The sequence below is a fragment of the Pristiophorus japonicus genome, chromosome 14 (genome assembly GCF_044704955.1).
Source record: "Pristiophorus japonicus isolate sPriJap1 chromosome 14, sPriJap1.hap1, whole genome shotgun sequence".
Lineage (NCBI taxonomy): Eukaryota > Metazoa > Chordata > Chondrichthyes > Pristiophoridae > Pristiophorus > Pristiophorus japonicus.
The window spans coordinates 173,611,270-173,634,659 of NC_091990.1; the positions used below are offsets into that span (position 1 = coordinate 173,611,270).

At 48.3% G+C, this 23,390-nt stretch overlaps 1 protein-coding gene across 2 annotated transcripts in view; it reads right to left on the reverse strand.

Moving 5' to 3' along the window:
- The window catches only part of lsp1a (lymphocyte specific protein 1 a), a 197,957-nt gene that overhangs the window by 85,970 nt on the left and 88,597 nt on the right, over window positions 1–23,390 (reverse strand). Inside the window, exons 4-5 of one of the 2 annotated variants that reach the window (XM_070899864.1) lie at window positions 21,135–21,594; window positions 14,235–14,377 (exon numbers count right to left, since the gene is read on the reverse strand). In XM_070899864.1, the coding sequence (XP_070755965.1) occupies window positions 14,235–14,377; window positions 21,135–21,594 (603 nt within the window). The remainder of the gene's footprint in view (window positions 1–14,234; window positions 14,378–21,134; window positions 21,595–23,390) is intronic. The other variant, XM_070899865.1, reaches the window with a different exon arrangement.

The window sequence follows — 23,390 nt, forward strand, 5'->3', positions numbered from 1 at the left end:
CTCAGAAGTCCCAATCCAAGAATTTCAGCACAAAATCTAATGCAGTACTAAGGGAGTGCTGAACTGTCTGAGGTGCCGTCTTTCGGATGAGATGTTGAGCCGAGATCTCGTCTGCCTTCTCAGGTGGATGTAAAAAAATCCCATGGCATTATTTCAAAGAAGAGCACGGGGTATCCTCCTCAGTGTCCTGGTCAATATATATCCCTCAACCAACATCTAAAAAAAGATTATCTGGTCATTATGACACTGTGGGGTCTCACTGTGTATAAAATTGGCTGCTGTGTTTCCTACATTGCAAGAGTGACAACACTTCAAAAGTACTTCATCGGTTGCAAAGTGCTTTGGGACATCCTGAAGTTGCAAAAGGCACTATATAAATGCAAGCCTTTCCTCTTTTTTGTAAGTATTGTCTCGAACAAGAAAACCACAATCACATTCCCTGCAATGTTACCATCGCTATTCCCCTACAATTAAATTCCTGAGAGTTACTGTTGATCAGAAGCTTAATTGAACCTGTCATATCAACACCATGGCTACAAGAGGAGTGCAGAGCAGAGCTGCAACAACACTCAATAAGCTCGACACCATCCGAAATAAAGTAGTTTGCTTTCTCTGCCACTGAATTCAATATCCACCACACTGGCTGCAGTAGGTATTATCTACAGGATGTCCTGCCACAACTGGCCAAACATGCTTCAACACCACTTCCCGACTTCAAGACCTCTACCACAAAGAAGGATGAACAGGAAGATCATGCCAACATCATAACCTTCAAGGTCCCCTCCAACTCACGCACTATCCTGACTTGGACATACATCACCCTTTTATTCATCATCAAGGTCAAAATCTTGGAGCTCCCTCCCTAACACTATCGTGAGAACATCAGCACATGGACTGCAACGGTTAAAGGAGAAGACCCACAATTATATTCTCAGCAACACTCGGGATAGACAACAAATATGTCCTGGCCAGAGTCTCCCAAACATCGAAAACACAAATAAAAGAGTAAAACGACATCAACACTGTCCATAACCTTGATGTTCAATGAAACTAAAATACAGAATTATCATATCATCATAGGCAGTCCCTCGAAGCGAGGATGACTTATATGGACAGTATTAACTTATATTGACAGTATTAATTTAGATTGGCAGTATTAATAGGCATATTCTGTCTCTGCCACACCACCGGTAAGTATAGGGATATCCTCAATTCACTACAAGTGCTGTCAATCAAGACTGACATCTTCCAGATAACCACTCCAATTTTTTCCTTTCTAAGTCATGCTGGCATCCAGTTCCATCAGTACTGACAATCCTCCAGTACCCGACCCAACTAGATATTCTTAATGTGTGACCTAAAGAGAGTGTTAGCATGCTAGTCATGGTTGATCTCAATCCTACCATCACATGCTGTCCACATGACTGCACGAACCAGCAGGGTCTACTGGGTCGTGATTAGCAACAAGAGTCTCATCTAGCTCAGGGATGGTAAGATCAATTGTAGCACATGCACAGTGTATTAGCTGAGAACAGCTAATTCAGCACAGACTTGGAACAAACCTGGGCTCCCCGCTCAGTCTGCAGGGCCCCGAACCACATAGTGCAGACCATTTACCCGCTTAGCTCTCAGGTAGGTCATTCCTAGGATTCCAGCTGTTATAATCCACACAGGAGGGGCTCGGAGTGACTTGTCCTCTAATTCTCATTCTCTTCCTATAGGGTCGAGTTGCACCCATGTTCCCCGATGGCACGGACCAGACTGGCAATAAGTAAAGGAGTAACTTTGTTAAGCACAGCAACCCTGTTGAGAGCTCTACCCTACTGCAAGCTGCACAAATTATCAATTGTTTCTTGGGTGGTTGAGCTCAGAAAGCTGTTATCACGAATCCCCGAGCTGTAAGGGAGATAAGAGATCACATGCTTGTGACAAGCTCGAGGTGCAACTCAGCGCACACACCGTCTCCCCACGGTGGTCTGAGTGCTTTCTGCACTGGCGCTGTATCTACTGCAATAAGGTTTGTGTCACTAAACCAGCGGTACTCTGGACGACACAGAAAGTCCAAAGAGTTCCTGGCGAAGGTGGTAAGGGATCGTATTACCTGCACGAGGAGTGTCGCGATGAACATTTCTGATCCTCAGCCATGGGAGAAGCAAAGATAGGTCTCGCCCCAGTGCAATACCAAGAAATAGAGAAGGAACTACACAGGAAGGAAGCTGTGCAAGATAACCACGATGCACGAGTCACACCGTTAACTCTTAATAGCAGCGCAAGAGCATTTCTGCTATTTCAAAACTGGGGGCAGGAAAAGAACCTCCAACTCCCGCAATACCCTCCCCAAATATCTAGAGTGTTCACTGGCTGCTGCCAATACTGCGGACATGTGGTGCAGGCCCAACTTTTGCCATATCAGAAAATAAGAAATAAGGGAACAGATCCCAAATACAGATGCAGAAATTGTAAGGTAACTGAAAGCATCGATGGCAGTGCTTTCAGCAACGTGCTTGACCGAGGAGAAACAGGTGTAGTGCAGTAGTGAAAGAGTTCGGAGAGATGGCCAGCTTAGGCTTGGTTATGATGCCCACATTGTACCTTCCAGCATCTCCTTCTCCGCCCAACTGAGATCAGGTAATTCAGCACATACTGGGAATCGAACCTGGGATCTTCCTGATCCACATGGTTCAGATCCACACCGGGTAGTGCCCCTGCCAATCAAGTTATGGATGGAGCCTTGAGAACACAAATTGAAAAAAACAGCACTTGCTTGCGAGTACAGGCAACTCTCGATTATCCGCACACGGCTGGAACGGGAAACGGTTGTAACGGCATTTGAAATTCCGTGTGTGCGCGCGCAGCTGCAGCCGGTGTCTCTCGCGGCCGCCACTGACGTCGGAGTCCTTTCGGCCCGGGAAAGCATCGCGCTCCGAAACTCTAGAGCTAGACAATCTCCTCCTCAAGGCCACCTGCAGGCATGCTGGTAATGTCCATACTTAACTGCCTTGTTACTGTTTGTAGCTCCTTGCACAGTATTTATTCATTGAAGTTTTAACTTTATAATATCAACTCGTTCTAACGGAGAAATCGTTTACCAGGCATAGCCCAATCCCCCAGGGACCCGGATAATCGAGAGTTGCCTGTACTTATTTTAGAAGTTACGATCTATGCCTTGGGTTATTGTTAGTCTATACTCAACACCTCACAGTCTAATACTAGCTGTAAATTGTTGTCAGATGATGGTTACTCTCAGACCCCATCAGTCAATTGAATGATGGCCAATATATCCTTCCTGATGTGCAGTGCCAGAACTCCAGATGGGATCTAACCAGAACTTTATGTAGCTCTAACATAACTTTGTATTCCAACATAGCAACCAAAGTCCCTTTTTCTGCCTTGGGATTGTTAACATCACCTGAACAAGAATTCATTAATATCTAATTTGATGGATGGCATCTCTGTCAGTGCAGCACTTCCTCAGCACCTAATTCGAGGGATTCTCAATGCCCAGACTGAGATCTATGAGGACGAAGTTGCCCCGTGCCCTGTTTGGGGGCGGTAACCTTCCGGGCCCTGGACTTTTACCGCCCGGGCTAGAAATCCAGCCCCCGGCGTGCAATTGGGCTTTGCGCCCCTCAAACAAGGCAGAGCGCTGTCTCAGGTGCCGCACATCATTGGAGGGGGTGTTCCCGGGGGTGTCAGCAGGCACTGAGTTCAGCGCCGCGTTGAAGAGGCCAGTGCTACAACGCCCCTCCATTTCAGTTAAAGGGGAGGGCCGCTGCGCGCTCGGCAGGCTGTTTGGTGGCCGCCACTGGACCAGCAGGGACATGCTCGACTGGCCCGGCGGCACTGCACCTAAAAGGGAGTGTCAGGCTGCATGATGGCGGCCCAGTTCAGGCAAGGTCCGCCATTCTCGGACCAACCGAGCAGTCGGCCGACAAAATGAAATGGCAGCCAGCAAAGCTGACACAGGTCACAAAGGGGTCGATGTGGAGTACAAATGGGTTGATGCGGGGTATAAAGGGGTTGATGCGGGGTACAAAGGGGTTGATGCAGGGTACAAAGGGGTCAACGCGGGGTACAAAGGGGTTGATGCGGGGTACAAAGGGGTCGACACGGGTACAAAGGGGTCAACGCGGGGTACAAAGGGGTTGATGCGGGGTATAAAGGGGTTGATGTGGGGTATAAAGGGGAAGATGCGGGGTACAAAGGGGTCGACACGGGCACAAAGGGGTCAACGCGGGGTACAAAGGGGTTGATGCGGGGTATAAAGGGGTTGATGCAGGGTACAAAGGGGATGATGAAGGATACAAAGGGGTTGATGCAGGGTACAAAGGGGTTGATGCGGGGTACAAAGGGGTTGATGCGGGGTACAAAGGGGTTGATGCAGGGTACAAAGGGGTCGACACGAGATACAAAGGGGTTGATGCGTGATACAAAGGGGTCGATGCGGTGTGCAAAGGGGTCGATGTGGGGTATAAAGGGGTCGACTGGGATATAAAGGGGTCGACTGGGGTATAAAGGGGTCAACTGGGATATAAAGGGGTCGACTGGGGTATAAAGGGGTCGGCGTGCGGGGCCCTGCGCTACTGGAAAATCGCCCCCAAAATCTTAGGGCCAATTTTGCCTGAGGCGCTACCGCTGCCCGTCCCTGGGCGAAAAGGTCATTGCGCCCTGTTGGCGCCTCCCAGAGGCACTAACGTGGCATGACAAAGGGGCAAATCTGACACCTGCGTCTTCTGACCTGTGCAGCTCAGGAGCACACTGGGTCATGTATTGACCCATCGAATCATTGGATGCATTCCAGAGCTTCCCCTTTTATCTAACCGTGTTCAACAAACCATAGGTTTGTTACTAATAATCAATGTTATCAGTTATGCCTGATTCTCCATTTTTCACAATCATGTTTTAACTGACGCGTATTTATTGTTCTATTATCTTTTAACGTCCTGTTTAAAACCTGTGAATCGGGTGAGCCCTCGGCTCTCAGTTCCGACTGAAGCTCATTGAGGAGTTTTGAGAGAGGGGAGGAGAGCAAAATGCTGGAAAATTAGAGCTCAGCATGTGAGCCACTTCGACAGATGTTTTGTGAGATGCGTGGGTGACGTCAATCTTTTGGGCAGATGCTGAGGTCATGCTTCCATCCAGTAACCCACAGCTGCAGCCAGAAGGTCCTTCTGTAATGTTACCACTCATCTCCTGTCACTGGAATTAGTGGAAGTAAATGGGTGTAATTAATCCACTTATACTTTCAATTAATGTTTGTGTCTGAAAATGGCCCACTTGTGGATTGTAATTGTGGCTTGATGTTTCCGTGAATGGGATAGAGCATTAATCAGTAATAGGTTACCATATGTTCCATTGAAAGGATTCAAATTTATTACAGCACGCCTATTAGCAGGATTCCAATGTATCACAGTGCACCCGTTAATGCATTACAATATATTAGTGCTCTGATTACTGGAATACCAATTCATCACAGCGTGCTTATTATGCATGCCCACACTGCGATATGCGTGCGCACTAGGTCCGTGCAGCAGAGCTGGTCTCCAGTCGTCTTGGGTAATCCTTGCCACTGGACCAAGACCTCGCTCTGTCAAGCCCCGTGTGGTGCAATGGCCACCACACGTTAAAAAAATCCACCCTTCAGGATGTAGTTCGGGATCTGGAATTTTAGGTCCTTCATTGAAACACCTGTGAACTCATCCCTTTTTGGCGTGGAAACAAGTCATCCTCATTTTGAGAGACTGCCTATGATGATGATGGCTTATTATGCAATGTCAATGTATCAATGTGTTGCTTAACAGGATGCTGAAGCGTCACAATGGCCTAGAATTTCAGAGTCCCTACTTTTAGGATATTTCATCATAGGCGGTCCCTTGAACGAGGATGACTTGCTTCCACATGAGTTTGCAGATGTTTCAATGAAGGACTCGATGTTCCAGCCCTGAACTCCAGTTGAGGGGGTGGAAGATGCCTGTGCGTGGATTTTTTTAACGTGTGGTGACCGTTGCACACCAGCCACCACACGGGCTCGACAGAGCTCGGCCTTTATCCAGTGGCTTTACACTGCACACGAATGGTAGGGTTTGAGGAGGCCTGGATATTGGGGCTCAGATCTCATTCGCATAGGACTGGTGATATGGGAGACGGTCAAGGTACTAAGTGGTGGAAGTTAGGACTTCTGCTAGTGTCGCAGCAGCCCATAGGTAAGTGTTGGCCTCCAGGGGAAAACACCGAGGTGGGGGGGGGGAGTGGTCGAGGGAGATCGGGTGATTGGGCCTGGGAGCCTGGAGGTCGGGGATCTCTGGATGGGCCGGTAATGGTGGCCATTGGAAGTGTAGTCTAATGTGGGGTCGAGAGAAGAAAGAGATGGTGCTGGTTGCCTCATGTCAAACCAATCTTGCAGCAGGGATCTCAAGCATATGCAAAGGATCTAACGTCTGCTTTAGGCATGGGTAAAGGACACCTCTTGTTTGTCCTTGTCCAATATGGCAATCGATGCACTTCCGGTTGGAACTGCGCATGCACTTCCTGTCCGCCATTTTGGGGACATAGGAGGCTGTGTAGCGCCTGAAAAATGGCCTAATTCCTAGGCCATAATGCCTAAAAAAGATTTGTGCCTACTAACAGGATGCCAGTGTATCACAGCATGCGTGTTAGCAGATTGTCAATAGATCGAAGTGTACACATTTACAGAATGTCGATGTATTACAGCGGGTCTATTAATGGTATTCGGTATATCACAGCATGCCCATTATCACAATGTCAATGTATCAGAGCCTGCCCATTAACAGAAGGTCAATGTATCACACTGGGCCCATCAGCAGGCTGCCATTGTATCATAATCGACCCATTAATAGGATGTCTGTGTATCACTGTGTACCCATTAGCAGTGGAGTCTTAATGCATCGCATTCCGTCCATTAATAGAATGTCACAGTGTGGCCAACAAATGATATGCTATAAGCCCGTCTATTCTCTTGAACTGGATGCAATGGATCTGTCTCCCTAGTGACAACAGGATGGTGTGTAATCTTTAATTGTTGTCCCTATTAATGGGAAGAATTACATTAATTGAGGTACTTCCCCAAAGGGAATGTGGAGAAAATAACACCACATGTCACGTGCACCACTTCTTCTGTACTTCACAGCCATCAACTCAGGGACATTTAATAATACAATGGACAGCTGCCATCTCTAACTGGGATAGTGCTTCACGATTAACAGAATAAACAACAAGACAATCCTCCGTGAGCAGAAATGTGCCAAAGTTGCTGAAACGCAAGCTGAATTGTAACATTTGCAACAACATTCAAGAAGCTCGACACCACACAGAACAGAGCAGTTTGCTTGATTGATCATCCTACCGCTGGACTCAACACGAAACCCCCCCTCCAAGGCACAGTATGTCAGAGCCGCAGGACGCACGGCAGTAACACACCGGGGTTACTTCAACCGCACCTCCATCCCCTGTGGCCTCTACCACCAAGAAGAACGAGTGCAGCACTGTGTGGGAATGCCATCACCTCCAAGTTGGCCTCCAAGTCACACACACTATCCTGACTTTGAAATATATTGCCATTCCTTCATTATCACTGGGTCAGAATCTTACAGCTAGAAATTCATGTACTCACCGCCACTCCGGAGCACCATGAAATGGCAATAAAATAGCGGCTATTTGGTGGCGGGTTCCTCGATGGCTGCCATAAGCCTCTCCCCCTTTTCGCTGCTAGTTCGGAAAAAATGGCAGCGGTATCGTCAATCGTAACGTCACCAATGAGAACTTCGACCTGAGCACTGATTTCAGCGCTGGGCCATATGCACACTTGGCATGCAAGCAGGCTGACACTGGCAATATCTGCTGCTCTTAAATGGACACACACACACCATTCAGGTAAGTTTGAATTTAAGGGTTTGGACTGGTTTTTTTTCCATTTTATTGAAGTGGTGGCTTGCTGCAATAGATGTGAAAGGTTTTGAAGTGTGCAGGGAGTGCTGCTGGACACTTGCCAAGGCTCGGATGATAAATAAAGGCCTTTGAGAAGACATAACATGCTGCGATTACTCAGCAGGTCACGCAACATCCGTGGAGGGAAAAACAAGAGTTCACATCTCAGGTCAACATGCTGCCTGATCAACTGAGTATTTCCAGCATTTTATGCCGTCATTTCACATTTACTGCATCCGCTCACAGAGGGAAGAGGAAGACACAGAAGAGGAAGACGCAGAAGAGGAGGAATCAGATGGAAGGATGCATCCCAGTCAGCCCCTTTGCGGCGGGGATATCCGGGATGGAATCATTCGCCTGCGATCCCACTGCCTGGGCAGGCTGTTTCTTCTTGTTGACTCGCTGGGTGGACAAGTTGCATTTCTTAGGTATGTGAAATGAGGAAGGCACAAGGGTGGAGTTGTGCTGACCAGAAGGCGGGGAAAGCAAGAGGTGCATGTCAGAAGGAGGATAATATACGAGGATACCCACATTCCAGCCCTGTCACTGGCCAAGGGCTCAACCATGCCTCTGCCAAGAATGGCCTGAACGGACTCCTCCAAGGGGGTGAGGTGAAGCGAGGAATGGGAGATGTGCCTGGTGATTGGTGCAGGTTGTTGGTAGGTGAGTGAATGGCGGTTGTGCATTGAGCAGTGTGTGAGGCGAGTGGTGCAGTGGGTAGGAGACAGCTTTTGAAGATGCATTCACTGACCTTGACCAGTGGTCTGAGGTCTTGAAGCTTCTTTGGGCACTCGAGCCACATGGTGGGCCGACACTGCTGGCAGTGACGACCTTCGTGATGTACTCCCACATCGGTTTTTCTGGAGTGTCTCCTGGCCCCTGTGGGTAGAGGGCCGCTCTTGCAGTGTTGGCCCCCTGCACAAAGCTAGGGTGCTGCCTGCGAGACTCTGGGTGCCCCTTCTCTGGCTTGCTGAGCCATTTGTGGTAGCGTTGAAGCATTTGTTGAGGTAATTCAACTTTAACAGTTAAATATTCACATTTGGAACGTCTTTGAAATATTGAATATCTCTTAAAAGGCAGAAAGGGATGAAAAATGTATTGACTCGCTGCATTTTATTTTGTGTTGCTTCAGTGTGCATGGCTCCTTTAAATCTCAGACTGCTTCGTTACCCACAATTCCTTGCACGCTTCATAGCTTCGCTCACGGAGGCTGTGGGAAGCTGCAACGCCAGACCTGGACAGAAACTTCATCCCGGGCCCCTCCGGCAATGCCACCAGGATGGCGTTGCACAGAAGGTGAGTGCTGCTCCATCTATCGCCAGGGCCCCTCCAGACCAATTTCACTCGGTTAACGTTACAGCCATTTCCAGTGGCCGTTTATTGCAGTTGCCGGTGACTTTGCTGGCGAACATAAATTTTACTCGCTGAGAATTTCATACCGACCACTTATAGTGGGAGCATCATCATCATCATAGGTGGCCCCTCGAAGCGAGGATGACTTGCTTCCACGCCAAAAAAGGATGAGTTCGCAGGTGTTTCAATGAAGGACCTAATATTCCACATCCCAAACTACATCCTGAAGGGTGGAAGATGCCTGTGCGTTGATTTTTTTAACGTGGAGTGGCCGTTGCACACCAGCCACCACACGGGCTTGACAGAGCGAGGTCTTGGTCCAGTTGGCAAGGATTACCCAAGACGACTGGAGACCAGCTCTGCTGCACGGACCTAGTGCGCACACATATCGCAGTGTGGGCTGGGCCGTGCTGCCCCTGGGCCCCTGGCTCCGAACTCACGCCTCTCCTGGGCCCCGATCATATCCCTCCACAGTCTCTTGCCGCTCCTGCTGTACCTGCCCACGCTCCAATCTCCGACCTGGACCTTGACGACGTCACTCTTCGCTGCCAACGCCCTCCTGCACCAGCTCGCAGCATGTTGGGAGCACCATCACCACAAGGACTGTAGCAGTTCAAGGAGCAGGTTCGCCACTGTTATGTATGTAAACTTTACGAGTGTGTTAGACTTGCCACCAGGGGGCGCACCTGTGGGAGACCCAAGGGTCACCTGCACACCCCAGGCAAGCAGGTGTAAAAAGCAGTCCACCAGGCTGCTTCCTTACTCTGGAGCTACATTGAAGAGACCAAGATCATAACAGTTTGGGCTTACAGTATACAGTCTTGTGGAGTTATTCTGAACGTAACAGGCACCATCTCTAGGAATGGGCAACAAATGCACGCTTGCCAGCATCTCCCACATCCCAAGAACAATTCACTTTAAAGTAACCATGCAACATAGCACTAGCACAACAAGTAATCTTAATGGTAGCCGTGGCCTAAAATGTGCTTCCGGCTCCTTGCAGGTAGATAGTTGGTTCAGTGAAGTGGCACAGAGGACTACCATCCTCACAACCACCACATACAGCACCATCCTGACTTTACCAGACACTAGCCAGAGGGTCGAGCACTGGGTACTCTGTCCCGTCACTGTACACACATGTCTATAATTTTGGATTTCTTTCCCTTCATTTATCTCTGTTTCTCTTCTGTTCTCCGCCCCCTTCTTCCTTGGGAAAAGTGTATAATGCATTAAGTTGCCCTTTGAGGCTTTCCAAAGGCTTGCAGAATTGTTGACATTCGTTTGTACACACCTTTAATGGACCACATCCCCTTTAAATTTTACTTAAAACACAATGCTCCAGTCCTCCCACAAGTGCACCCCCCCATGTTCATCCTAATCTGCATCTGTAATGATGCTAACAAGCCCCCCTAGTAAAATTGGATGCAAATGGTAAGTTCCATCTGAGTCGAATATCTGCCAAGCCATTCAAATCTAAACTACAGTAATAATGAAAAATAGAAGCCTAAGGTTCTCACAGACCAGGCACGTACTGTGGCCTAGAGGGCGGAAGCCACAGGTATGACCTCCCCTCCGACATTCCCTCTTTGCCGGGATGGTTTTGGCCTTTGCTCATTGCATCCATACAGTGAGATTATGAATCCCAAGACATCCTGCTTTGAACCTAAACTTGGATCACACATTAAAACTCCATGCAACATGTCCTGAAGCTAGTCACCTCTCAATGTTCCCCCTTCTTCTACTGAACCCATTGACTCGCACTCGTTGCCATTCTTCATGTGCAAACTGAAACATCAAATGTCAGCAGACTATTGATTACATAAAATCACATCGAATGTACGGCACAGAAACAGGCCACTCAGTCCAACTGGTCCATGCCAGTGTTTATGCTCCACACAAACTTCCTCCTACCCCTCTTTATCTAATCCTATCAGCATAACCTTAAAATCCTTTCTCCCTCATGTCTTCATCTGGCTTCCCCTTAAAGGCACCATTCATTTACTTATGGGGAAACTGATTCTGCTGTCATCTGACACCAATGCATGCGCATTTCCAGCAAGGGTCAGTAGGCGGACAGCAGGAACCCCAGGCACTTTTATTTTTGTATCCCCAGTCCACAGACACTAAAGAAAGCCTCCCCGCTTCAGATCAGCTAACTTAGCACAGACTGGGATTCAAATCTGTGACCTTCCTGGTATCACGCCAGGCAGTGCATTTCCCAAAATTAGGTTTCCAGATTGTTAGTTGGTTTGGAGTAAAGATGGAAGGAACACATTAGTTTGGTTGCTTGGATTTGCATCCATAATTCCACACAAGTAACATGCCAAAATGGATCTGGTACATCACCACAGGGAACAGGGAGACCTCATTAACTGCACTGTGCATTGTGATGTTCAATCACAGCTTTCTGTATGTTTGTAATATCCCCTCCATATGACGGAGAAGATCAGACAACTTAAGGGATTATTATTGAACAGATGACTGTAAAATGGGGAAAGCTAGTTTTACCTAGTTAAAACTTGCCCACTAGATTGTAGAGTAATTCAAAAGCAACTCAGAAGTCAACCTCCTGTGGTATCATTAAAGTTATTCAGAAATGGAGGACAACAATGGGCTTCACTTTTCTCAGTTCTAATGAGGTAGAGTTGCATGTTTATATGACACTTCTTTGCCAATTATTTTAATGGGAGTGCTAAAACACCAGGCAGTGGAATTTCGCATGACCATGCTAAGTATTCGTACATTAATATCGCACAATCTGAGTTGAGTCTCTATGCCTTTGTGGTCGGCTCGTGAGCACCAATGTTTGAAGCCTAGTAGCAGGCAAATTTCCTGCCTTCTCATCTACAGAATGACTTATGTCTTTGGAAAATTAATAAAGTAATTAAACTCCACCTCCACACCATCTGGGAATTCATATTACCAGCACTGGCATTGAAGTCGATACATACTTTGAAGTACCTATGATACCTTTCTGTTATAACTCACTTGAATCAATGATTCACACTTATGTTGAGTGTGATAGAAAACCCTGGTATTTTGCACACCATCTAGTGAATCTAGCCACAAATCCTACCCACAAAATCTGCAAAAGGACATAGACAGGCTAAGTGAGTGGGCAGAAATTTGGCAGATGGAGTATAATGTTGGAAACAAAAAATCGAAGTGCAAGTTATTATTTAAATGGAGAAAGATTGCAAAGTGCCACAGTACAGCAGGACCTGGGGGTACTTGTGCATGAAACACAAAAGGATAGTATGCGGGTACAGCAAGTGATCAGGAAGGCCAATGGTATCTTGGCCTTTATTGCAAAGGGTATGGAGTATAAAAGCAAGCAAGTCTTGCTACAGCTGTATAAGGTATTGGTGAGGCCACACTTGGAATACTGCATGCAGTTTTGGTTTCCATATTTACGAAAGGATATACTTGCTTTGGAGGCAGTTCAGAGAAGGTTCACTAGGTTGATTCCGGGGATGAGGGGGTTGACTTATGAGGAAAGGTTGAGTAGTTTGGGCCTCTACTCATTGGAATTCAGAAGAATGAGAGATGATCTTATCGAAACGTATAAGATTATGAGGGGGCTTGACAAGGTGGATGCAGAGAGGATGTTTCCACTGACGGGATAGTAGAACTAGACAGCATGATCTTAGAATAAGGGGCCGCCCATTTAAAACAGAGATGAGGAGAAATTTCTTCTCTGAGGGTTGTAAATCTGTGGAATTCGTTGGCTCAGAGAGCTGTGGAAGCTGAAATAGACAGAAAAAGACAGTTTATTAAACGATAAGGGGATATGGGGTTATGGGGAGTGGGCGGAAAGTGCAGCTGAGTCCATGATCAGATCAGCCATGATCTTACTGAATGGTGGGGCAGGCTCAAAGGGCCGTATGGCCAACTCTTGCTCCTATTTCTTATTGTTATGTATTAAACAAAGAGTCTGACCAGATACTGTGAGCTCAAAGTAAAGTGTGACCGTAGTCCTTTCTTACAGGTCTCCAGAGTGCCTCTCCAGCCTGTGAGGCCTCCTTATGTACAGGTGCTCCCAAGGGATTGCGGGATCCCTTGGGACTCCAGGGGATGAACCCTCTGGTGGTTAGACAAGGTATTTAACAGTTTACATATATAACACTTATGTTCTTATCTATTCAGCAAAGCTTTGTTCTTGATCTTTAAATTTAGGGATCACACAGCCGATGTACAAGAGGTTAGAGAGTGTTTTTAAATCACCAAGGATTTGTACATAGACTATTGGAGATTGGACGCATCCACCTTGGTCACCTGTCAATAAAATGGCACATTATAAAAAAGTAGGTATACTTACTGAAACCAGTTGGGCTTGGGAAAATACACAAAACTTGGTGTTTTTTTTAACTTAGGGACTGAACAAATGGGCCTCAATGGTTTCTTTTGGCCAGGTACACTCTTCTCTTCCTAAACTTTGAAATTTATCCCAGCTGGCAACAACCACCATGATAGATCAAAGTTATTTTACTTTTACTGAAGGGCAATGTATCCGATTCGAAGAGACCCAAATTGGGTCAAATCTGTTTTTTCCACAAATAACTCCATTTGACCAATTTGAGATCACTGCTTTTCACTGTGGTCAAGTTGCTGTAAAAATGCAGCTGTAAAATTCCCAGTTGGAAATGACACATGATTCAAAAGGAGAGACACTTGTGGCTGACGGAAAGCATGTGTTTTTAATTATTAGATAATAATTTCCATAAGTTGTCCATCTTTGTATTTCTGGCATCAGTGAGCAACAGCAGAACAAATGGATTTCAAAGTAACAGCACCCTAATTGGAAAAATATCTGATCTAAATTTGGTTAACAAGCAGAAAGGGTGTAAACAGAACTGAGGGAGAGGTGAAAGGTCAAAGGTAATTTTGCTCTACCAAGATGCACCACAAAACAATGCGTTGTTCTTGCAGAACCGTACCTCAGAATTGTCTTGGTTGTTCTGTAGCCATGGTATGATGCCATTTTGTCTTGTGCAGCAACATCATTTTCTTCCTCGTAACTGCTGTGCTCGGTCCATGTCATGGCCATGTGGGACAGCTTAATCTCATTTTCTTTTGGTCTCTGAATGGCAGACAATAAAATAAGCAGGCTGTGAAATTAGGTTCAAAACAAAATTCCATTGTTTTTTGTGGGTGAATTGTTCCACTCATTGAAGTCAGTACCGGGGGTCTGGAACTCTTCCAGTTATTCCTTCCCCAACATCAGCATTATGCATCACCACATCAAATACAGAGTAAAGCTCCCTCTGTTAGGGTATAAACTCGTGTTTAACAGCATCCTCAGAGCAGCACCCACTACATGACAGATCCATTTCCCACACCAACCATGTGGCATTGCTGAGTGAGATAAACAATTAAGGCCAAATTGTGGACTGTTGTTTAGCCAGTGGGATCTTAGATAAATGCAGCCCAACACATTTATCAATTTACTATCATTCACAATCTCAGGTAGATTTGGGAAGGATCTACCAACATTCGGTCCTCTCCCAAACCCAAAACTCATCATCATCATAGGCAGTCCCTTGGAATCGAGGAAGACTTGCTTCCACTCTTAAGCATGAGTTCTTGGGTGTCTGAACAGTTCAATACGAGAGCCACAGTCTCTGTCACAGGTGGGACAGACAGTGATTGAAGGAAAGGGTGGGTGGGGAGTCTGGTTTGCCGCACGCTCTTTCCGCTGCCTGCGTTTGATTTCTGCATGCTCTCGGCGACGAGACTCGAGGTGCTCAGCGCCCTCCCGGATGCATTCCCTCCACTTAGGGTGGTCTTTGGCCAGGGACTCCCAGGTGTCGGTGGGGATGTTGCACTTTATCAGGGAGGCTTTGAGGGTGTCCCTGTAACATTTCCTCTGCCCATCTTGGGCTCGTTTGCCGTCGACAAGTTCCGAGTAGAGCGCTTTGGAAGAAACCCAAAACTACATCACAGGCAATAATCAGAAACAGCAATTTAGGCTCTGCACTGGCCGACACAGATAGACTAGACCTCCAGTGTAGTAAGAGCCAGCAAGACTCAGGAACTTCCTTGCATGTGAATATACCGCAGAGACAATCAGGAAGTTTTTAAACCGTCTAGTGAATGTGTCGACACGTTGAACCCAGGTAAAGCCGCAGTTGTATAAACAGATTAGATCAAGAAATAATATTGCATTTATAATGGCTCAGTGTTTTGGGACAAGGAGTCATTCCTGAAGCAAAAGAGTGATTCTGATGCAGGTGGGAGACAGCCGGTGAATATCAACACATGCTCACAGTTGGCAAAGTGTCTAATCCTTCACACTTTAATTCAGTTCACCCCGAGCTCCAGGTAATAAGCAGAATGCCAAACCACAGGGTCTTGGAGCCAACCTTACAGAACCAACAGTCATTCCTGAACAATAAAAAGAAAAAGCAAAGAAAAACTGTATGTGCTGCAAATCGGAAATAAAAACAGAAGAATCACAGCAAGTAAAGCATTGTTTATGGAGAGAAAATGTTTGAGTCCTTCTTCAGAACTAAAGACTGAAAGATAGGCAAGCCTTTAGTAGAATTAGAAAAGAGTAGAGGATTTAAACCTCTGGATCTGGGGCACTGAGTCAGCACACTGTCTTATCACCGCAACAATCTGATTCGAATCCCACCCAGAATGATGAAAGAAGAACTTGTATTTATATAGTGCCTTTAACATAGAAAACATCTCAATGTGCTTAACTGAAAGTCTTTTCTCTGTGTTGACTATAATGGTCAAAGTGAACTGAGTTTGGAAAATGTCAAACCAGTTTCCAGTTTGCGCCTGACAACAGTACAATCCCTTGTATCATGTCTGTCTTGTCTCCCACAATCATAGGCAGTCCCTCGGAATTGAGGAAGACTTGCTTCCAATCTTAAAATGAGTTCTTAGGTGTCTGAACAGTCCAATATGGGAGCCACAGTCTCTGTCACAGATGCCCCGAGCTTCATGTTAACGGAGTGGAAGATGCCTGTGCGTGAGTGATTTTAACGTGGAGTGGCCATTGCACACCGGCTACCACACGGGCTTAGTTGAGCAAGGTCTTGATCCAATGGCAGAGGGGGGTCCAAGTAGACTGACCAGGTACTGCTGTATGGGCCTAGTTGCCTACGGCGAGATGTTGGCCACAGGCTCAGCGCTGAGTAGCGCCCTTGATGGTAGATGGTCCGAGGCTTGGTTGGGGGCAGGCATTGGGAGGGTCAGTGGCCCGCTGGGGTTTGTAGTGGAAGGTCAGGGGGGCTCACAGCCATGGTACTCACCATGTGCTGGAGGAGGAGAGGAGGCCAGGTCACCATTGGTGAAAGAGAGTCTCCAGTCGTCGCTGAAGGAAGTCCAGCCACCATCGTAGGAGAGGAGGATTTGGTCGCGGTTGAGGAGGAGCGATCGGTGGCGATCGGAACACCTCCAGCGGCGGCAGACAGTCTCTCCTCCTTGACGACGGCTGGACCTTCCCACAATACTGTGCTGTCTGTAAGCTTGTAATGTTGTAGCTCCACACTGTGGATGTGGACGTATTGTGTTACTGCAACTAAATGAGTCAGCTGACCAGAAGCTTCCGGAACTTCTGAGATGCTGTCTGCCTTTATAGAAAGCTGTGTGTGCTGTGCTCTGTGAATATAGCACAAATACTAAGGCAGCAATTGGACTGACATGGATAACTGTTGTAAGAAATAGATAATTTCAAACTGATGCAGTCAGGGTTCGCCTGTTTAGATTTGAGTTAAGGTACATTCTTGGGGCAGATTAAAGGGAGCTTTTCTGTGCACCTAGCCTGGGAATGCCTGATGTGGCATTGGGTGCCAACATGGATGACGTATTCTAGTCCTCATCACTGACACCCCAGTAACATTTCCAGGTATAGAGATGGAATATTTGTGGAATAATCACTTTTTACAAATTTCATTTCCGATACCCCGGGGTAGAAATTCACCCCCGCCAGAAACCTGGTGCACCTGCCGTTTTCTAAGTGCTTTTACCATCGCGTCAGACGAGGTGGACTCTGGATCGATTTTCGGCTCTTGTCAATTTTTTGGGAGCGGACCGGAAGCTGGTCATAATGGGGGGCAGAAGTGCGGCGGGAAATGCTCCAGAGAGGCGGAGGTGGGGGTGGAACGGAGCCTCCGCTGCTGTCAGTCAGGTGCTGACGTCAGTGTGCGTGTGTGTGCGTCACCACGTCCCTCCCCTCATTTAAAGGGGAGAGTACCAGCGATTATTTAGCTTTGGCCCACTGGGCCACCGGGGAGGGTTTCGGCCGGGCCAGCAGCCTGGCACCCAAGAGGGGGGTTGCCAGGCTGTCTGTTGGTGGCCCCAGCCAAACCCAGGGCCATAATTGTCCGGCCGATTGGGAAGTCGGCCGGCCAAAATAAAAAACTGGCGGCCGCGGCAGTGCGCCCTCCCCGTGAAGGGCCGCCGCACTGCCATGGCTCACAGAGTGAAAGGGAGGTGCACCGACAGACAAAGCCGTCGGGGGCATCACGCAGCGGATTAATGATTTTTGGAGCTAAATTTCACGGGAGGGGTACCGTGGAGGTGCGGGAGGTCGGTGGCGCGCCCTTCGATGACGCACTTAGGATGATCAGCAGCTGCAGGGTGGTAGTGGGGACTGCCAGAAAACCCCCCGAGCTGAATTTCACTGGCAGCGGCCAATGGACCGGAAATCAGCAGCTGCTCGACCCCACTGCCTGGCCGCCGCGTTCTAGCGGTAAGAGGCCTTTTTGGAGGGCTGAATTTTGTTCCCCCCTGACTTTCATAATACATAAGTGTGACATCTCAAGGTTTCTGATCTTTTTTATAGTCTCCACCGAAGAGATTTGGGTATGAGCTACATTTAATTGTTATGTTTTAAACAAAGTGAATTTGCACATTTCCAAAACAAAAACACAGTCTACAGGCACTGAAGATGTGTGTTAGAGCAGAGTGCCACAGCTCATCGTTTACTTGTTACATGGAGACGTCACCCAGATCCAGGTCGCTGATTTGGAGCGGGGGCAGATACAGCAGGAGCGGCGAGGTCGGGGCGAAGGTGCGGCGAGAGTTCGTAGAGGGATGTGATCGGGGCCCGGGAGAGGCGCGAGTTCGGGGCCCAGAAGAGGCGAGGGCCCAGGGGCAGCACAGGCCCAGCCCACACTGCGATATGTGTGTGCACTAGGTCCGTGCAGCAGAGCTGGTCTCCAGTCGTCTTGGTTAATCCTTGCCACTGGACCAAGACCTAGCTCTGTCAAGCCCGTGTGGTGGCTGGTGTGCAACGGCCACCCCACGTTAAAAAAATCCACGCACAGGCATCTTCCACCCTTCAGGATGTAGTTTCGGATCCGGAATATTAGGTCTTTCATTGGAACACCTGTGAACTCATCCCTTTTTGACGTGGAAGCAAGTCATCCTCGCTACGAGGAACCGCCTATGATGATGATGATGACATGGAGACAATGGGAACAGTTGGTTCATCCCAGATTAAATAAATCACGAGGGTCCTTATTTATTTTGAGGTTGGCAGAAGATAGTGAGGTCGAAATCGGTTTCTTACACGGCCCGTTCCCACCGGAGCGAGCCGGCTAATGGGCGGCTAAATGCTTACCATCGACGCGACCAGGTTCCTGGGCTCTCGCTAAATTTAGTTGGGCGGTTGGGGCGGGGCCAAGACCTACCGCTGCGCGCTCTGCTGCCACCCACGTGGTGACGTCATCGAGTGTGCAATGCCCCATTGCCGCCGCCGCTCCGAAATTAGGTGAGTACGGTGGCCTTACCGGCAGCCATCTGTACCGGCTGGGAAAGCCGGCGGGACTTTGGGGATCGGGGCGGGAGCGTCCAGGGACCAAGGTCAGTGTTTCGGTCTGAAATTCGGATGAACGCCTCCGACACGAGAAGTTTTTACGAAATGACCAGGTGGTCCCAGAGGTGTCTGCGTTTGCGGTGGGAGGCCTTCCCTTCCCGCGCTTCGGAGCGAGGCCCTGTCCTCCAGGTTCGCATGAAGAAAGGGGGAGTCACGTGTGTCTGGACAACCAATCACGGTGTAGTATTCTCATTGACAGCGATGGGAACTCCTTGTCTCCCGAGTTCTTATTGTTATCAATGAGAAAAAAAACAAACACGCTAAACACAACATAACCTTTTTTAAAAAACACCTCACATAATTAAAATCAATTGAAATTAAAGTTAATGAAATGTTTTAGAAAAAATATCTACTTTTTGGATTTTTTTTTAAAGTGTTTTAATCGGCTTTAAAATAAACTTACCTTTGTGGACAGGGTTTTTAACATATAAATGTGCATTTAAATTTTATTTTTATATGCCTTAAAACTCTTATGCTGGTAAAAGTAGGCTGTGAAGCCAAAACTTGACAGATCAGAAAAGCCGGTTTTTGGTGCAAGCGCATTGCCCGCCGAAAACCGGCTTTTGCGGGGCCTCGCCGAGTCCTTACGGAATACGTTCGGACACGGCAAGGCCGGAAATCTAGCCGCACTATGTTTTTTTTAGCATTTAGATATTAATGGGACCAGTGGGGAAGTGTGCGAGAGTGTCAGAAACGTAAAAAAATATATATATTAACTCGCATGCAGGCATCCTGCCGTGGGGAAATTCGGTCGGCCTCCTGAGGTGCCGCTCCGTTGGCGCCCGAGGGTGAGTGTGCCATGCCACTTTTAGCGCTGCTCTCTCATCTTTGGGCGGCAAAACTGAATTCTGCACAGTTTGAGGCGGCACCTACCGGCCGGCGTTAAAATCAGCCCTCAGCCGGTGTCACCGCCTCAAAAACGGCCGGACCGAATTTCAACCCCGGTGTCTTGAGACCACCAAGGGGGAGGTCAGATCGTCGGTTTGATTGACAGGCCCGCTAGCGAATCAGTGAATGGGGAAGTAGTCAGAGTGGCAGCCCTCCCACTTGCTGGCCGGGTAAAGTTAAGCAAGCCCAGTAGCAGGGATAGTGTGACAGATTATCTTTCTATATTTCCTTCGTTTTTGCTGAAGGTTTTGTAATTAGTTGAATCAGGTGAGATTTGATTACATCTGTTACTCTACCTGTAAAATAATGCTGCTTAACAATTCATATTTGGCTGTGCACGTGGAGGGTACTTGCAAAACACGCAATATTGTGTTCAGAACACAAGGGGGTTTTATTGCTGCACTCGCAGGTTACACTATTGTACACGTATAATTAGATATTAGGCAGTATAGGCAGCCCTGAGCACAAGACACTCGAACCACTATTGGAGTGATCAGCGCCACTGCACTCCGCAAGATCCTACAAATCACCTGGGAGGACAGATACACCAACATCAGCGTCCTCGACCAGGCCAACATCCCCAGCATTGAAGCACTGACCACACTTGATCAGCTCTGCTGGGCAGGCCACATCGTTCACATGCCAGACACGAGACTCCCAAAGCAAGTGCTCTACTCAGAACTCCTTCTCGGCAAACGAGCCAAAGGTGGGCAGAGGAAATATTACAGGGACATCCTCAAAGTCTCCCTGATAAAGTGCAACATCCCCACTGACACCTGGGAGTCCCTGGCCAAAGACTGCCCGAAGTGGAGGAAGTGCATCCGGGAGGGCGCTGAGCACCTCGAGTCTCGTCGCCGAGAGCATGCAGAAAACAAGCGCAGGCAGCGGAAGGAGCGTGCGGCAAACCAGTCCCACCCACCCTTACCCTCAACGACTGTCTGTCCCACCTGTGACAGGGACTGTGGTTCTTGTATTGGACTGTTCAGCCACCTAAGGACTCATTTTAAGAGTGGAACCAAGTCTTCCTCGACTCCGAGGGACTGCCTATGATGATGATGTACCCAAGAGAATATCTAAGGAAGACCAAAAACCTGTAAGAATAATTCCCTTGCCTTACCTTCTCCACCTCCATTTTTCGTCTCTCTTTTTCTGTTTTCTCGTGGTCCAGTTGCTCTTTCTCTTCTCTCACATACGTCAATCTCTCTCGATCATCGCGGTCTTTCTGAGCTCTTGCCACCTCCTCCGTCTCCCTTTGCTTTCTTTCACGCTCTCTCTGCCGACGTCTTTCCTCCTCCTGCTCTTCGTCTCTTTGCTTCCTTTGTTTCCGCCTCCTTTCCTCCTCCTCAATCTGCCACATTTTCAGTTTAGCAACCCCCGGCCCCTCCTGATCCTCCTGCCCCTTTCTGTCCCTCACAGCGTAAGTGCGCCCCCCTCGTGATTCGTCCACGCGGTCTTCCGCTGTCTGTCCCAGCTCCTCCCGGCGTTTCTGCCGACGTTCCTCTCGTCTCTGAGTCCAGTCGCTGAAGCCCTCATCCTCATCCAGGGCAGAATTGGTCGACTTGGAGCTGAAGTCGTACCTGTGATTATCAAGAGAAAACAATTACTAAAGTTTGCAGATTATAAATGCTTGTTGCTTCCAGTCAAGCCTGATGATCAACTATCACTAATTTATTCAGTCATCATAAAAAGGCAATTTCAAAATCTGAACTATTCCATCATAATCACCATCATAGGCAGTCCCTCGAAACGAGGATGACTTGCTTCCACACCAAAAAGGGATGAGTTCACAGGTGTTTCAATGAAGGACCTGATATTCCAGGTCTCGAACTACATCCTGAAGGGTGGAAGATGCCTGTGTGTGGATTTTTTTAACGTGGGGTGGCCGTTGCACTCCAGCCACCACACGGGCTTGACAGAGCTAGGTCTTGGTCCAGTGGCAAGGATTAACCAAGATGACTGGAGACCTGCTCTGCTGCATGGACCTAGTGCACACACATATCGCAGTGTGGGCTGGGCCCGTGCTGCCCCTGGGCCCCTCGCCTCTTCTGGGCCCTGAACTCACACCTCTCCCGGGCCCCGATCACATCCCTCGACAAGGCCTGGCCGCTATTGTACAGCGAGGGGATCGGATCAGTGTAAAAACCCATCGGGCTGTAAGTCTTAGAAAATGTTTACTATAAATGTACATGTCATCGTTCTGTAAATGGAGTGCAAGCTCTGCATTTAATCTGTATTGTGCTACGTGAAATGTGATATTTGGATTGTAATACAGGTGTGACATCCGAAATCCGGAAACCTCGGGACCGAGGCCATTCCGGATTCCGGGTATTTCCGGATTTCGGAACGTCTTTGCCTGGGCCGAGGTAGGTAGGTTGGTGAGGTCGGTCGGGGGTGGGGTGGGGGGGGGGCGTTGGTCGGGGGGGGTGTCTGTTGGTCGGGCTGTCGTAGGTCGGGGGTGTGTCGGTTGGGGGGGTGTGGTTGGTTGAGGGTTCGGTCAGTCGGGCCGCCGGAGGTCGGGGCGGGGGGTGGGTGCGGTTTGGGGGGGGGGGTGGGGGGGGTCAGTCAGGCTGGCGGAGGGTCGTTTGGGCCGCTGGAGGGGCTGAGGCCGGGGGAGATCAGGGGAGGCCAGGCCGAGGCGGGGTCGGGCAACTGGATGTCGGGCCGAGGCCGGGGAAGGTCAGTCAAGACGAGACCGGGGGAGGTTGGACGGCCAGAGGTCGAGCCACGATAGGGGGAGGTCGGGCCGCTGAGGCGAGGGAGTCTGGATTTCAGAACATTTTCCGGTTTCTGGACGACCCCGCCGCGGATCGGCCCGGTGTCCGGATTCCGGACCATTCCGGATTTTGGATTTCGCATCTGTATAACATATCTTGATAAATTTTATGAATAAAGTATATTTTTGAGGAAAAAAATGACTTGACGACCGCCTTAGTCAGGCGAGAGCGTTGTCACTTACAGAGGGCCTACAAACACATCCAGCAGTTAGGCAACTGTTCGTTTTTGAGTTCAACACCTGTTTATTTAATACTAACCACTTTCGAGCTGACAAACACTCTTTCCTAATGAAAAGCAACTCCTTTTGGAGCTGTTTTCCATCAAAGCCTGACTTGTTTATACTCTGAAAGGCAGAAGAATGGCATCAGGGACGTGACATTTGGACCAACAGCAACCAGACCAGGGGTAATGATTGAGAGGAGGGCTGAGAAGTATTAACACGCAGCAGAAGGTGATAAGGAAAGTGCCTGCAAGGTCATTGTAAATTTGGTAAAGGATTAGGAAAAAATGTGCCCAACCTTTCCAATCTTTGGGTTTTCACAATGCATTATAAAGTGGAAAAGCAATTTTACCCATCAGAAGAACAACTCAACTTATT